This window comes from Rhincodon typus, chromosome 42, assembly GCF_021869965.1.
Source record: "Rhincodon typus isolate 14 chromosome 42, sRhiTyp1.1, whole genome shotgun sequence".
Classification (NCBI taxonomy): domain Eukaryota; kingdom Metazoa; phylum Chordata; class Chondrichthyes; order Orectolobiformes; family Rhincodontidae; genus Rhincodon; species Rhincodon typus.
The window spans coordinates 5,697,953-5,712,959 of NC_063373.1; the positions used below are offsets into that span (position 1 = coordinate 5,697,953).

General features: G+C 45.1%; 1 protein-coding gene across 1 annotated transcript in view; it reads left to right on the forward strand.

The window, feature by feature from the left end:
- Positions 1 to 3,234, forward strand: part of LOC109925011 (zinc finger protein 665-like) — a 20,543-nt gene extending 17,309 nt beyond the window's left edge. Inside the window, exon 6 of the mRNA XM_048619099.1 lies at positions 1,612 to 3,234. Within this exon, the coding sequence (XP_048475056.1) occupies positions 1,612 to 2,562 (951 nt within the window). The 3' untranslated portion in view covers positions 2,563 to 3,234. The remainder of the gene's footprint in view (positions 1 to 1,611) is intronic.
- The last annotated feature ends 11,773 nt before the right edge of the window (positions 3,235 to 15,007 follow it).

Below are 15,007 nucleotides of genomic sequence, written 5' to 3' on the forward strand. Positions count from 1 at the left end.
CCTGCTGTGTTCCTCCAGCTCCACACTATGTTATCTCCGGATAGGGAGCTCCTTGGTTTCTCCTTCCCTACCTCCTGGGATCAAGGGAATATGGGGAACGACTATACCCTGGGGCGATGCATCTTGTCTACTGGGACTGAGTGATTGCTTTCATTCTTTTGCTTAATATGGTCCCCACTGTTGAGAGAAGCGTTGCTAATTGCCCAAAAACTGAATTTCCGAGGGCAGCTAGGAGTCAAAACCACGTGGCTGTGGGTCTGCAATCATGTGGAGGCCAGACCAGGTAAGGATGGCAGCTTTCCTGTCCGAAAGGACATCAGTGAACCTTTAACAAAAACAGAAGATGCTGGAAAAGCTCAGCAGGTCTGGCAGCATCTGTGAAGAAAATAAATCAGAGTTAACTGTTCTGAGGAAGGGTCACTGGACTCAAAACGTTAACTCTGACTTTTTTCTTCACAGATGCTGCCAGACCTGCTAAACTTTTCCAGCAACTTCTGTTTTTGTTCTTGATTTACAACATCTGCAGTTCTTTTGGTTTTTATCAGTAAACCTTTGTTTGGCAAATTCTCCTGCTCATTGAAACAAGGTAGCATCGTAGAATGCCTATGGTGCAGAAAGAGGCTATTTGGCCCATCAAGTCTGCACCAATGCTCTGAAGAGCATCCCACCCAGGACCCCCACCCTATCTCTGTAACCCTGCATTTCCCATGGCTAATGCATCTAGGGTACACACCCCTGTACGCCATGGGACAATTTAGCATGGTCAATCCACCTAACGTTCACAATTTTGGACTGTGGGAGGAAACTGGAGCACTCGGCAGAAGCCCACATAGTCACAGGGAGGAGGTGCATACTCCACACAGACAGCCACCTGAACCTGGGTCCCTGCTGTGAGGCAACAGTGCGAACCACTGAGCTACTGTGCTGTTTTACGTTTTGTGAATTTACTTTAGATTCTTTGGTGGGATTTTAACCCACATCCTCAGGGTGTTCAACTGGGCCTCTGGTTTACTGGACCAGTGACAGTACCATTATACCATCTTCCTTCCTCCAAATGGTCATAGGAACCCAGTGACCAGGAGAGAAAGTGACTGACCATTGATTTCATTCCGACTCCACACACATGTACTGGAGAAACAAAACAGACTGGAGCGAGACGAAATAATGTACAATGTGTTTGGATTCAGCCCAGGCATGAGATGAAGGAAGTCTTGGGACAGGGAGTCACATCTTTAAGAGAGCCAAAGGTGATGAAATGTTCTGTAGAATCTAGAATTCTCTTCCTGAATTTCTATCTGGTACTTACAATGAAAGGTTTTGTGAACTAATTTTCCAGGCGATTAGAACAGGAAGATTCACGGACGGGAAACTCAGAAACAAGCTGAGCACCAAGATCGGGAGCTCAATATCCTCGGCCTTTGAATGTACACTGAGAAATGTTCGCATGTTCTGTCTGTGGGGGAAGACCTCAAACATCAGGGCAACATGAAAAGCACTAAGACACACACAGTTTTCCAGTGCAGTGCACTGGATGTGAGAAGAGCTGAAGACAGAGTGTGAAAAAGGCACACGGCAACCACAGGGGAGAGAAACCATTGACATGTTCTGTCTAACTTGAAGACATACAAGGACTCTATGGAGAAACCGTGGAAATGTGAGGACTGTGGGAAAGGGTTCAATTACCCATCCCTGCTGGAAAACCATCGGCGAAGTCACACTGGAGAGAGGCCGTACACCTGCTCTGTGTGTGGCGAAGGATTCACCCAGTCGTCTGGCCTTTGGTCACACCAGCGAGTTCACACAGAGGAGAAGCTGTTCAGCTGCACGGTCTGTGGAAAGCGGTTCAGACACTCCTCCACCCTCACTGTGCACCAGCGCACTCACACTGGGGAGAGGCCGTTCACCTGCTCTGAATGTGGGAAGGGGTTCTCTCAGTCCTTCCACCTGCAGACACACCAGAGGGTTCACACCGGAGAGAGACCGTTCACCTGCTCCGATTGCGGGAAGGGGTTCACACTGTCATCCCACCTCCTGTCGCACCAGCGGGTTCACAGTGAGGAGAGGCCGTTCAGCTGCCCGTCCTGCGGAAAGAGGTTCAGGCACTCATCAGCGCTCGGCCTGCACCAACGCACTCACACCGGCGAGAGGCCATTCACCTGCTCCGAGTGCGGGAAAGGCTTTACAGTTTTACCCACGCTGCTGAGGCACCAGCGGGTGCACACCGAGGAGAGGCCATTCAGCTGCCCGTCCTGCGGGAAGAGGTTCCGTCAGCCTTCCAACCTCACGGCCCACCAGCGCACCCACACGGGCGAGAGGCCGTTCACCTGCTCTGCCTGCGGCAAGGCCTTCACCCGATCTTCCAACCTCACCGCCCACCAGCGGGTCCACACCGGGGAGAGGCCGTTCGCCTGCTCGGTGTGCGGCAAGGCCTTCACCAAGTCTTTCAACTTGCTGACCCACCAGCGCACTCACGCCGAGGGGAGGCTGTTCACCTGCTCGGTGTGTGGGAGGGGGTTCGCTCAGTCCCGCTGCCTCCTCAGGCACCAGCAAGTTCACCAGTGACTGCAGTCGTTGGATTCTTCTGCTGTTAACCGTCTCCCGGATCGACATTGGCCAGATTTCTGCTGACATTCCCAGTCCCTGGAACCGGGTGCGGGTTTTCACATCCTGGATACGTTACTGAATTTCAGAGCTATGGTGACTCTCTGAAAACAACATCTGTGATCTTTCCTCTCTATTCAAGAACTTGCAACAGGAACTCGATTGTGGGAACACGATGAACCTTTGCTTCAATATCCCAATCCCGCGCCGGCACATCCACTACACGATACATTTTCCGTGAAATTCTCTCAGACTATGTGTTTTGTTTCAGGGATTCCAATTCCATTCACGCGTTCTGCATTTCCATGTTTTCTTTTTCAGGTTCCTTCTCTAGTTGGCTAATATAGGACACATACCAAAGACTGTTTCTAGGTATATGTGAGTAATTAAGTCTTTTTTAACTTGGAACCTACAAGTAAGACATTTATTAATTTATTTTGAATGCGGGAAACGTATTCCATTCCCGACATTCTAAACTACTTCGCGCTGGGTCTTACTGTAAATGAATCCCTCCTGCAGCCCCTAGACAGTGGGAAAGGCAGAGGTGAAAGTGCATCTCCTGAGCTTGCATGGGATTGTGCGTTAGGAAGGTTAAAGGTTCTATTTCCATTAATAAACAGACTGTCCAAAGGATCTGCCTCGTATACTGTCTTTCTACATGCCTGACATTCGGCATGATCTCAGCTCATATTATTACATGGCAGTTTGGATCCCAGACTGAAATCTGGCTTGATGAATCATATCTTGTTTTGGTTTTGACAAGATTGTCTCACTGAAATATCATGTGCATAATGCTATTGATTTGCCTTCTAACAGGGAAACTAAATTTTATTAAGCAAAAGAAATGGCAATAAAATACAACAGACCAAACTATTTACATATGATACACCTTTAAAGATTTTGCAACACGTAAATATAAAACACTTAATTGGTACAAAATTGGCTTAATAGCAGAAGACAACAGGGAGGCTATGCTGCAGCTGTATCGGGTGCTGGTGAGGCCACACCTGGAGTACTGTGTACAGTTCTGGTCTCCTTACTTGAGAAAGGATGTACTGGCACTGGAGTGGGTACAGAGGAGATTCACTAGGTTGGTTCTGGAGTTGAGAGTGTTAGGAGGAGAGATTGAGTAGACTGGGACTAGACGTATCGGAATTTAGAAGAATGAGGGGGATCTTATAGAAACATGTAAAACCAGGAACAGAATAGGTAAGAGAGAGCAGGGAGTTTGTTTCCACTGGCGGGTGAAATGAGAACTGGGGAGCATAGCCTTAAGATAAGGGGGAGTAGATTTAGGACTGAGTTAAGGAGGAACTTCTTCACCCAAATAGTTGGGAATCTGTGGAATTCCCTGCCCAGTGAAGCAGTTGAGGCTACCTTGTTGCATGTTTTTAAGGCAAAGATAGATTATTGAACAGTAAAGGAATTAAGGGTTATGGTGAGCGGGTGGGGTAAGTGGAGCTGAGTCCACCAAAAAGATCAGCCGTGATCTTATTGAGTTGCAGAGCAAGCTGGATGGGCCATGTGGCCTACTCCTGCTCCTATTTCTTATGTTGTTTTTCAGACTGGAGTCCTGTGACCAGCGGTGTTCCACAGGGATCAGTGCTGGGGCCACTTTTGTTTGTCAGTTATATAAGTGAGAATATAGAAGGCATGGTTCGTAAGTTTGCGGATGACACGCCTTCATTGCTCAGACCTTTGAGTATAGGAGTTGTGATGTTATGTTGTGGTTGTACAGGACATTGGTGAGGCCTTTTCTGGAATACTGTGTCCAGTTCTGGTCGCCCAGTTATAGGAAGGATATTAAGCTGGAGAGGGTTCAGTAAAGATGTACCAGGAAATGGAAGTTTGAGTTATGGGGAGAGGCTGGACAGGCTGGTACCATTTTCACAGGAGCGTAGGAGGTTGAGGGATGACCTTGCAGAAAAGCACAGATAAAATCATAAGGAGTACAGATAAGGTGAATTGCAAGGATCTTTTCCCCAGGGAGGGGTTTTCAAGAACAGGAGGCATACTTTTAAGGTGAGAGGAGAAAGATTTAAAAAAGACATGAGTGGCAGCATTTTATTTTACACAGACAGTTGTTCGTGTGCGGAATGAACTTCCAGAGGAAGTGATGGATGCGGGTATAATTACAACGTTGAAAAGGTATTTGGATAAGTTCATGAATCGGAAAGGTTTGGAGGGATATCGGCCGCACACAGGTGGGACTAGTTGAGTTTGGGATTATGGTTGGCATGGACTGGTTGGACAGAAGGGTCTGTGTCCGTGTTGTATGACTCTATGACTTACGGATCTCAAAACAGTTCTGTACAGTTTTCCCATCAGAGGAAAATAATCAGTGTCTTAACACCACGTTAGCCTTAATTTAACTATCGACTCTCTGCCTGGAAAAATTTGAGCCACTTCCTGGAGCTTTCACACACCTGAGTTTAAATGTACTCGGCTTCAAATAACCTCTGTTTTATCAAAATACGTCTGATTTATGGCTGTCACTAAACTCTTGTTCTCTGTCGTAATCTATTTACAATCTTCTCCTGTACTACTTTATAGATACATCTTCAACGACACGTGCAGAACTGCTCCAAATTGAAAATTTAAAAAACAATACACTTTCTTTTCCTCCAAGCTATGGATGTTTTCTTTAAGCAATAAAAAGTTCCAGAATTCTCTCTGAAAATCTTGGTGCATAATTATTTATTCATTCCCCCAAGGTGAATTTTGTTTTAAAAACTTTGGTTCTGAAAGTTAATCCCTAAGGTTGTTTTAAAGAAATCATCATGGCTACAGATATTCCTACAAATTAGTCGATGCTCAATAACCCATATGTCATAATCAAAATTCAAAACTCCAAAATTTAAATTAAAAATCTAAAAAACAAAATCAGTCTGCATCAGACATTAATTTTCAGCTGGCACGGAGAAGTTTAAATTGTAATTGAATGTCTTCTTGTGCTTCTTTTCTCTTTTCGAAGCTCTTTTGAAAAATGTATCATGTGATAGGGTTCATAACAAAATCCCTTGTATTGAGTTTCCTGTCCGTGAAGGTTGGGTGGAGAGTGCGAGAGGGCGTGCCAAGAGCAGGATCAGACACACCTCAAAACGAGGCATCCAACCTACAACAGCTATAACAGGGGACGAACTTCTCTTAAACAAAGAGGGATCTGAAACCAACAAAAACAGTGCTGAAGAAACTCGGCAGTCTATTCCCACCTGCTGGATGACAGCGGAGAAGAATCAAGTCACCAGACTCTAAACGTTACCTCCGTGTCTCGCTCCACAGATGCTGCCAGACCTGCTGAGTGTCTCTGGTGTTCTTTGACAGAAAACAACTTCTGTGCCGAACAGCAGAGCAATGTGCATTAGATGTAGAAATCTAAGCTCTGTAATCCTGCCACGTGCCGTTCTGAGGCGGAGACTCTGCAAATACAGCAAACTTTTTTTGTTAACTGGCACCTACAGGAGTGTAACTGTTGATCAACTATTCCAGTTAATCAAGAGGTTCAGGGTGGCTTGGTGGTTAGCACTGCGGCCTCACGGTGCCAGGGACCCGGGTTCAGTCCCACCCTCGGGCAACTGTCTGTGTGGAGTTTGTACGTTCTCCCCCATGTCTGTGTGGGTTTCCTCTGGATGCTCCAGTTTCCTCCCACAGTCCAAAGATGTGCAGGTTAGGGTGGATTGGCCATGCTAAATTGCCCCGTAGTGTCCAGGGATGTATAGAGTAGGTGGATTGGTCATGGGAAATGCAGGGTTACAGGGATTGGGTAGGTGGGTGGGATGCTCTTCGGAGGGTTGGTGTGAACTCAATGGGCTGAATGGCCTGTTTCCATAGAATGGATTCTATGATTTGAAGGTCCAGGAAATTAAAGTAAAAGCACATACAAAGTAACAGAAACATAATTCAGGGGGTATATACATCATTGTTATGCTTTATTTACAGCATAAATAACTTTCATAATAGTGCAACTCTGCCTTAAATAAAACTTAGCAGCAGAGAGCCTTCTCACTCGCACCCTCAACTGACCACTCGGACATCATGGAGATTGCGAATAATATAACAAAGTTCCAGTATTTCAGATAAATTACTTTTGCCAGTTTATCGGGTTCGGAAGATGCCAGTTAAAACAAAGTTTGCTGTATTCCCACCCTCAAAGATGGGGAAGCGCAACAGATAAATGGCAAAAGGCTCCAGTATTTGCCACCAACTGAAAGGAGACAAAATAGAAACTAACCTCTTCTAAATTTCCACCAAGTACTCACTGATGACCTTTATAAACTGTGTTTACAAGGGACCAGAGGGAGAAGATTTGCAGATTTTTCTTCTATTCGTTCACGGGATGTGAGTGTCACCTGTCTTCACTGCCTTGGAGAAAGTGATAGTGAGCTGCCTTCTTGATCTTCCACAGTCCTTGGGGTGCAGGGATGCCCACTGTGCTGATCGGAAAGAAGTTCCAGGACTCTGACCCAGTGACACGGAAGGAACGGCCGATATTTTTTCAAGTTGGGGTGGGGAGTGGCTCAGAGGGGGAACAGGCGGGGGGCTGGTGTTCCCATGTATCTGCTGCCCCCCCCCTTGTCCTTCTAGATGGTAGAGGGGTGTGGGGTTTTAGAAAGTGCTGTCAGAGGAGCCTTGGTGAGTTGCTGCAGTGCATCTTGTAGATGGTACACACTGCTGTTACAGAGCATTGATGGTGGAGGAAGTGGATGTTCGTGGATGTGGTGCCAATCGAGCGGGGGCTGCTCTGTCCCTGGATGGTGTCCAGCTTCTTGGGAGCTGCCTGCATCCAGGGTAAGTTGGGAATATTCCATCACACTCCTGACTTGTGCCTTGTCAATGGTGGACAGGCTTTGGGACGTCAGGAGGTGAGTGACTCGCTACAGGATTCCCAGCCTCTGACCTGCTCTTGTAGCTGCTGTGTTTATGTGGGGCTGGTCCATGTTCAGTTTCTGGTCAATGGGAACCACCAGGATGTTAATAGTGGGGTGTTCAGTGATGGCAATTCCATTAAACGTCAAGGGGCAATGGTTAGATTCTCTTGTTGGAGATGGTCATTGCCTGGCATTTGTGTGGTGCAAATGTTACTTACCAATTGTCATCCCAAGCCTGGAAATTGTCCCAAGTCTTGCTGAATTTGAACACAGACTGCCTCATTGTCTGAGGAGTCGCGAATGGTGCTGAACATTGTGCAATCATCGGCGAGCATCCCCACGTCTGACTTTACAATGGCGAGAAAGTCATTGAAGAAGCAACTGAAGATGGTTCGGCCGAGGACACTACCCTGAGGAACTCTTGCAGAGATGTCCTGGAGCTGAGATGACTGACCTCCAACAACCACAACCATCTTCATATGTGCCAGGTATGACTCCAACCACTGGAGAGTTTGCCCATTGATTCCAGTTTTGCTCAGGCTCCTTGATGTCAAGACCAGTCGACCATCTTCCACTGGGCCATGATGTGGATATTGAACCCCATACTTGCAGCAGGATTAAACAAAACCATACAGTTCAGATAGGGAGCTGCTTTATTCAGAGAAAGCCCAAACAAATGTATACTCTAAAGCTAAACGTCAGGCTGTGATTTACAGAACTACGTGAGCTCTGTGCCTCTAGTAGTACTTGGCTGGCACCGTCACCTTTTTTCCCCGGACCTTCTGCTAGTCTTGTGTAGTTTGCAGCTTTTTTACTTTCCTTTGTCCTTTCCTCCACCACTTCAAGCCCTTTGATGGAACCGCTTGAATGTTCACACACACCATTCATTGGTGGGACAGATGCAACCATTGAGAAATGCCGATGGATATTTCATTCCACAATCGTGCGGGCTCTTGTCCAGTCCCAGGCATCTACATGTCATCGCTTTCACCTGTCCATGGGAAAACACACATTTCCTCTGTGATTACACAGAACCTCCAGAATTCAACTTCTCTTCCTGTGCTAAACTGGTACAGGTAGGTTCAAAGCATGGCATCACCTGCACAGATTCCACACTGCAGAGCAAAACACAGACACAAAAGTGACAGACTGTATTAACACGCAGACAAAAAAGAACACAACTACAGTTTATATTAACACTGACAAAGAAAGAACACCTACAGACTATACCAACACACTGACAAAGAAAGAACAGAACTCCAAAGATTGCATTAGCACTGACAAACAAAGAACACAGCTTCTACAGAGTACACTAACGTACCAACGTAGGAAGAACACCTATAGGCTATATTAACACACTGACAAAGAAAGAACACAAGTCCTACAAATGACATTAACACTGACAATGAAAGAACACCACTCCAAAGCCTATATTGACACACTGACAAAGAAAGAGTACGAATCCCACAGGCTATGTTGATACACTGACAAAAAGTACACCTACAGCTTATATTGACACTTTTGACAGAAAAAACATAAATCCTATAGACCATATTAACACCCTAACAACGGACGCAAAACGTACAGATTACATTAACACACTAACAAAGAAAGAACACCTGCAGGCTATATTAATATACTGACCAAAAAAAAACACCTACAGACTATATTAACACTGACAAGAAAAGTGCACAACACCTACAGATTATATTAACAGTAATGAAAGAAGAATGCAACACCTACAGGCTGTATTAACACTGACAAAGAAAGTATGCAACACCTACAGATTAACAGTAATGAAAGAAGAACACAACACCTACAGGCTATATTAAAAAATGGTAAAAACAAAGAACAGAACTCCAAAGACTACATTGACACACTGTCAAAGAAAGCATGCAAAACATACAGACTACTTGAATACCTACGAAGTAAAAATACAACTCCAAAGACTACATGAACACTGATGAAAAAAGAACACAACTGCTACAGAGTACGTTGACATACTAACAAAGGAAGAACACCTACAAGCTATACTAACACTGACAAAAACAAAGAACACACACCTACAGGCTATATTAATACTGAAGAAAGATGAACACAACACCTACAGACAACATTAGCACGCTGACGATAAAGAACACAACTACTACAAACTATATTGACACACCATAAAAGTACACAACACCTACAGATGATATTAGCACACTGATAAAGAAAGTACAGAACCCTGCTGACGAATTATATTAACACACTGACAAATAAAGAACACAACTCCAACAGACTATATTAACACTGACAAAAGCAAAGAACACAACACCTACAGGCTATCTTAACACTGACAAATAAAGGACACAACACCTACAGACTATGTTAACACTGACAAAGAAAACAATACCTACAGGCTATATTGACATTGACAAAGAAAAGACACAACACCTACAGGCTATACTAACATTGACAAAGAAAATACACAGCCCCTACAAGCTAGACTAACACTGACAAAGAAAATACACAGCCCATACAAGCTATACTAACACTGACAAAGAAAGAACACAACACCTACAGGCTTTAAATTAACACTGACCAAGAAAGAACACATAACCTACAGATGACATTAACACTGAAAGAACAGAACTTCAAAGACTACATGACACACAGACAAAGAAAGCATGCAAAATGTACAGACAGCATTAACACTGACAAACTAAAAACACAACTCCAAAAGACTATGTGAGCACTCATGAAAAAAGATCACAACTGCTATAGAGTATATTAACACACTAACAAAGAAAGAACACAACACCTATGGGCTATATTGACACCACCACAAAATTATGCAACACCCACAGATTATATTGGCACACTCACAAAGCAAGTACAGAACGCCTACTGACTAATTATATTAAAACACTGACAAATAAAGAACAAGCACCTACAGGCTATATTAACACGTGAAGGAGCAGCATCATTCTTCCAGACAGTCTTCGAAGGGTTGGTGTCTCTTCTCACACACAGGCTTTCTCCTAACTCTGTCTTTGCTGATGCCATGTGATGCAGGTGAGCGGCCTGTTCCCCAATAAGCATGCCAGTGTATCTCCAGGTGGGATGGGGAACAGAGCCCCCACATTTATGAAGTTTCTCCACACTGCGGTGATTCTCGCATCTCTCTCTCTCCAGGTTGGACAATGTGTTGAAGCCTTCTGTAGGTTTACACAGACATATATAAACTGGACTTCTGATCCAATCAGTCCCTGCCAGAGTTTGTGTAGCATTTGAGACTCCTCCCATGTTTTCAAATCTAAGCCTATCACCTTTACCTTATTAATTGGTATGGAGGTACAGTAACTAGGGAAACCGATGTATTATTGTTAGGGAAATTGAATACAAAACAGATTGTGCTTCAGTGATACAAGGCACTGGTGAGCCCACACAGGGAGGACTGTGTGCAATCCTGGTCACTTTCAATGAAGATTGGGATGAGCTCACAGTAGATTTATTAAACTGATACCTGGAAAAAGTCTTCTGAGGAAAGGTCGCACAATTTGGTTTGTATTCGCTGTATTAGATGAGTCAGAGCTGACTTGATTGAAATGTGTAAGATCCTGACAGGTTGGGTGGACAGAGGACTTTTCCCCTCATGGGAGAATCTGGAAATTAGGGGTCACAGTGTAAAAAAACGAGAAGCCACCCATTTAAAACAGAGACAAGAAAAACTGATTTTTCTCTCAGAGAGTCTAGAATCATACCGCATGGAGACAGACCCTTCGGTCCAATCAGTCCATGCCAACCCTAATCCCAAACTGAACTAGTCCCACCTGTCTGCTCCTGGCCCATATCCCTCCAAACATTTCTTATTCATGTACGTACCCAAATGTCTTTTAAATGGTGTACCCACATCCACCAATTCCTCTGCGAGTTCATGCCATACACAAGCCGCGCTCTGTGTAAAAAAAGTTGCTCCTCATGTCCTTTTTTAAATTTTCCCTTCTCACCTTAAAAAATGCTGTCCAGTTTTCAACTCCTCCGCCCTAGCGAAAAGACCCTAACCATTCATCTTATCTATACCATTCATGATTTTATAAACCTCTATGAGGTCACCTCTCAACCTCATACGCTCCAGTGAAAAATGTCCCAGCCCGGCCTATTTTTATACCTGAAATCTTCCATTCCCAGTGACATCCTGATAAATCTTTTCTGAACCCTCTCCTGTTTAATAACATCCTTCCCATAACAGGGCAACCAGAACTGGACACAGCACTCCAGAAGGGGCCTCACCAATGTCCTGTACAACGTCAACATGACGTCCCCAACTCCTATACTCAAAGGTTTGAGCAAGGGAAGCCTTTTCCTGAAAAGCTGGTGGATTTACAGTGAACATGGTTAAGTAGTATTTATATTGATCCTTATGAAGCAAAGGGGTGACAGGTTAATGGGGGTCAGCAGGAATGTGGAGTGATCAGAACAGCCGCGATCTTATTGGATGGCAGAACAGGCTCAAAGGGCTGAGTGGCCTACTCCTGACTGGTACATTTCATTCCTTTCCTGTTCATGTTTGCCAAGCCCCCTTCAGGGGGATTTTATTAACATTCCTTCCTTATGTAGAGGTTGTATGGGATGTTGGTGAGGCCTCTTCCGCAGTATTTCATTCATTTACTAACATGTTGCTAGGAATGGAAGGTTTGAGTTATAAGGAGAGGTTGGGTAGTCTGGAGTGTAGGAGACTGAAGGGTGACCTTATAGAGGTTTATAAAATCATGACGGGTATAGGTAAAGTGAATGGTAGGTTTTTTTTCCCTAGGGTGGGGGATTTCAAGATGAGGGGACATATTTTTAAGGTGAGAAGTGAAAGGTTTAAAAAAGACATGAGGGGCGACTTTTTTACTCAGAGAGTGGTTCATGAGTGGAATGAACTTCCAAGGAAGTGGTGGATGTGGGTACAGTTACAACATTTAAAAGACATTGAGATAAGAAAATGCTTAGGAAAGGTTGGGAGGCTTATGAGCCAAGCGCAGGCAGGTGGAGCTAGTTTAGTTTGGGATTACGGATGGGATGCACTGGTTGGACTGTGGGGTCCGTTTCCATGCTGAGTCACTCTACGATTGGTCTAAGATTTGTTGTATTAAATGCAGGGAGTGTGTTAACCAACCAGCAGTCTTCTGCCTCCGCAAATGTTTAAGCGAAGAATTAAAAATGTGTGGAAATGGCACTGCTGCCTTTTTCCGAGATGCAATCCATTTCAATCAGGGGAATCATCCTTCTTGAGTTCAATGAGTTTATCTAAAACAATCCCCTTTCAGGAGTTCAAATGTACTGATCTCATTCTTCCTCACTCAATCACAGGATGAAGGTGTTGCTGGCTAGGCCAGCCTTTATTGCCCACTCCCTAGTTGCCCAGAGGGCAGTTAAGGGACAACCACATTGCTGTGGGTCTGAAGTCACATATAGGCCAGACCAGATAAGGATGGCAGTTTCCTTCCCTAAAGGGCATTAGTGAACCAGAGGGGTTTTTCTTGACAATCAACAATGTTTCATGGTCATCATTTAGACAGTTAATTCCAAATTTGTTTCTTTATTAAATTCAAATTCCACCATCTGACATGGTGGGATTTGAACCCAGGTCTGTAGAATATCACCTGGGTCTCTGGATTAACAGAACAGCGATAACACCACTAGGCTGTCACCTTCCCCCAGTTCCTCATCTCACTATTCAATGAGACATCTCCTAGAGAGCAGTTATTCACAGTTATAAGACATCGTTGAGGGTTATTGATTTTAGCACTGGTGTCAGTTTCACTCCATTTCTCCCCCTGAAACTGATGGACACAATGATGTCAGACGGGGCTTGTGGTTGTTAAAGGGGTGGATCAGTCTGTGGAGTTTTGGTGGATAACGAGTTTTCTCAAAATCTTGCCGAGTCCTAATCTGCTAACAACGGTTCAGTACAAGCCATGAACCAGAAGGTAAGGTGGTACCTTTCAGTTATCTTGTAGCTGCAGAAGATCACATCCCGCTGTCAATATGCCGGATGGAAACTGAGCTGCATTCCTGGCCTGCGACTACAAGGCAGCATTTTGAACATGAGTCGAGCGAAGGCCCTTTCTCTGCAACTTTGAGGAATGACACAACCCCTTGCAGTCGTTGCAATCTCACCTGTAGCATTTGCGTGTTACGGTGATCTGTGCTTGTCCTGAGGAACGGATCTGAATTCAGAGAGAAGGAGGGCGCAAACGCGTGGCAGCGGACAGGTCTTTCAGCGTTCAAGCAGTTCGGCTGGGAATCCCGGTTTTTCCTGTTAAGTAACTGGATGACTTTTTCGAGCCCAAGGGATCCCTCGTGCAACTCAACGAGTCCAGGGAGCCATAGGAGTTCGTCAAATGATGCTGCCATCAAACACCAATGAGTTTGAACACATTATGGTGCAGGTATGAAGTACTAAGCCACAGAGTATAGCTCACACTTTACTGAGTTTTCAACCTGTCATCCACCTGTTTGTTTCTTTCAGAGAGGACTTCATCATCTGTGAATTTCACGGGAAGCAACCCAACAGGAGACTGAAATACCCCATCAAACCAGGCATTGTCACAGGCAGAAGGGAATGGACTTGACGCCGGTCGATCCAGGGTTTATTCGCACATATCTCACCCCGCAACTGCATGCAACGGCCTTTTGGTTCCTCTCAAGTTTGGCAGTGTTCTGGCTGTTGAGTCTGAGTTTGATTAATTGTCGTCACCGTACCGAAACATGGCGAGCAGTCTTGTTTTGTGTGCTCTGCAGGTGGATTGTACCATACAAAGTGCATCGGGGTAACAGAACAGAGTGCAGGATATAGTGTTACAGCCTCAGAGAAGGTGCAGAGAGAGAGATTAACATTTGAGAAGTCCGCTCACAAGTCGGATAACAGCTGGGCAAAACCTGCTCTTGAAGCTGTTTTTGTACACTAATATAAACCTTTGTATCTTCTGCCTGATGGAAGGGCGGGTGGAAAGAGATCCGGGGTGGGAGGGGGTCTTTGATGATGTTGGCTGCTTTTCCGAGGCGGCGGGAAGTACGGACGGAGTCGGTGGATGGAAGGCTTGTTTGCGTGATGGACTGGGCTGCGTTCACAACTCTCTGTAGTTTCTCATGGTCCTGGGCGAAGCAGGGTGCCATACCAAGCTGTGATGCATCTAGATCGGATGCTTTCTATGGTGCATCTATAAAAGTTGCTAAGAGTCCTTTTGGACATGACTAATTTCCTTAACCTCCTGGGGAAGTAGAGGCGTTGTTGTGCTTTTTTGACCGACAGGTCGATGTGGGCGGACCAGGACAGATTGTTGGTGATCATCACTCCCAGGAACTTGACCCTGTCGACCATCTCCACTTCAGCACCATTGATGCAGACAGGGGCGAGCCCTCTACTCCGCTTCCTGAAGTCGATGACCAGCTCCTTCGTTTTGCTGACGCTGATGGAGAGATTGTGGGGTTGATGCTGTGCATCAGGTCAGCTATGCTTTTCGCTTCAGCGACACGCGTTATCTCAGATGAGGGCATTCTCAAAC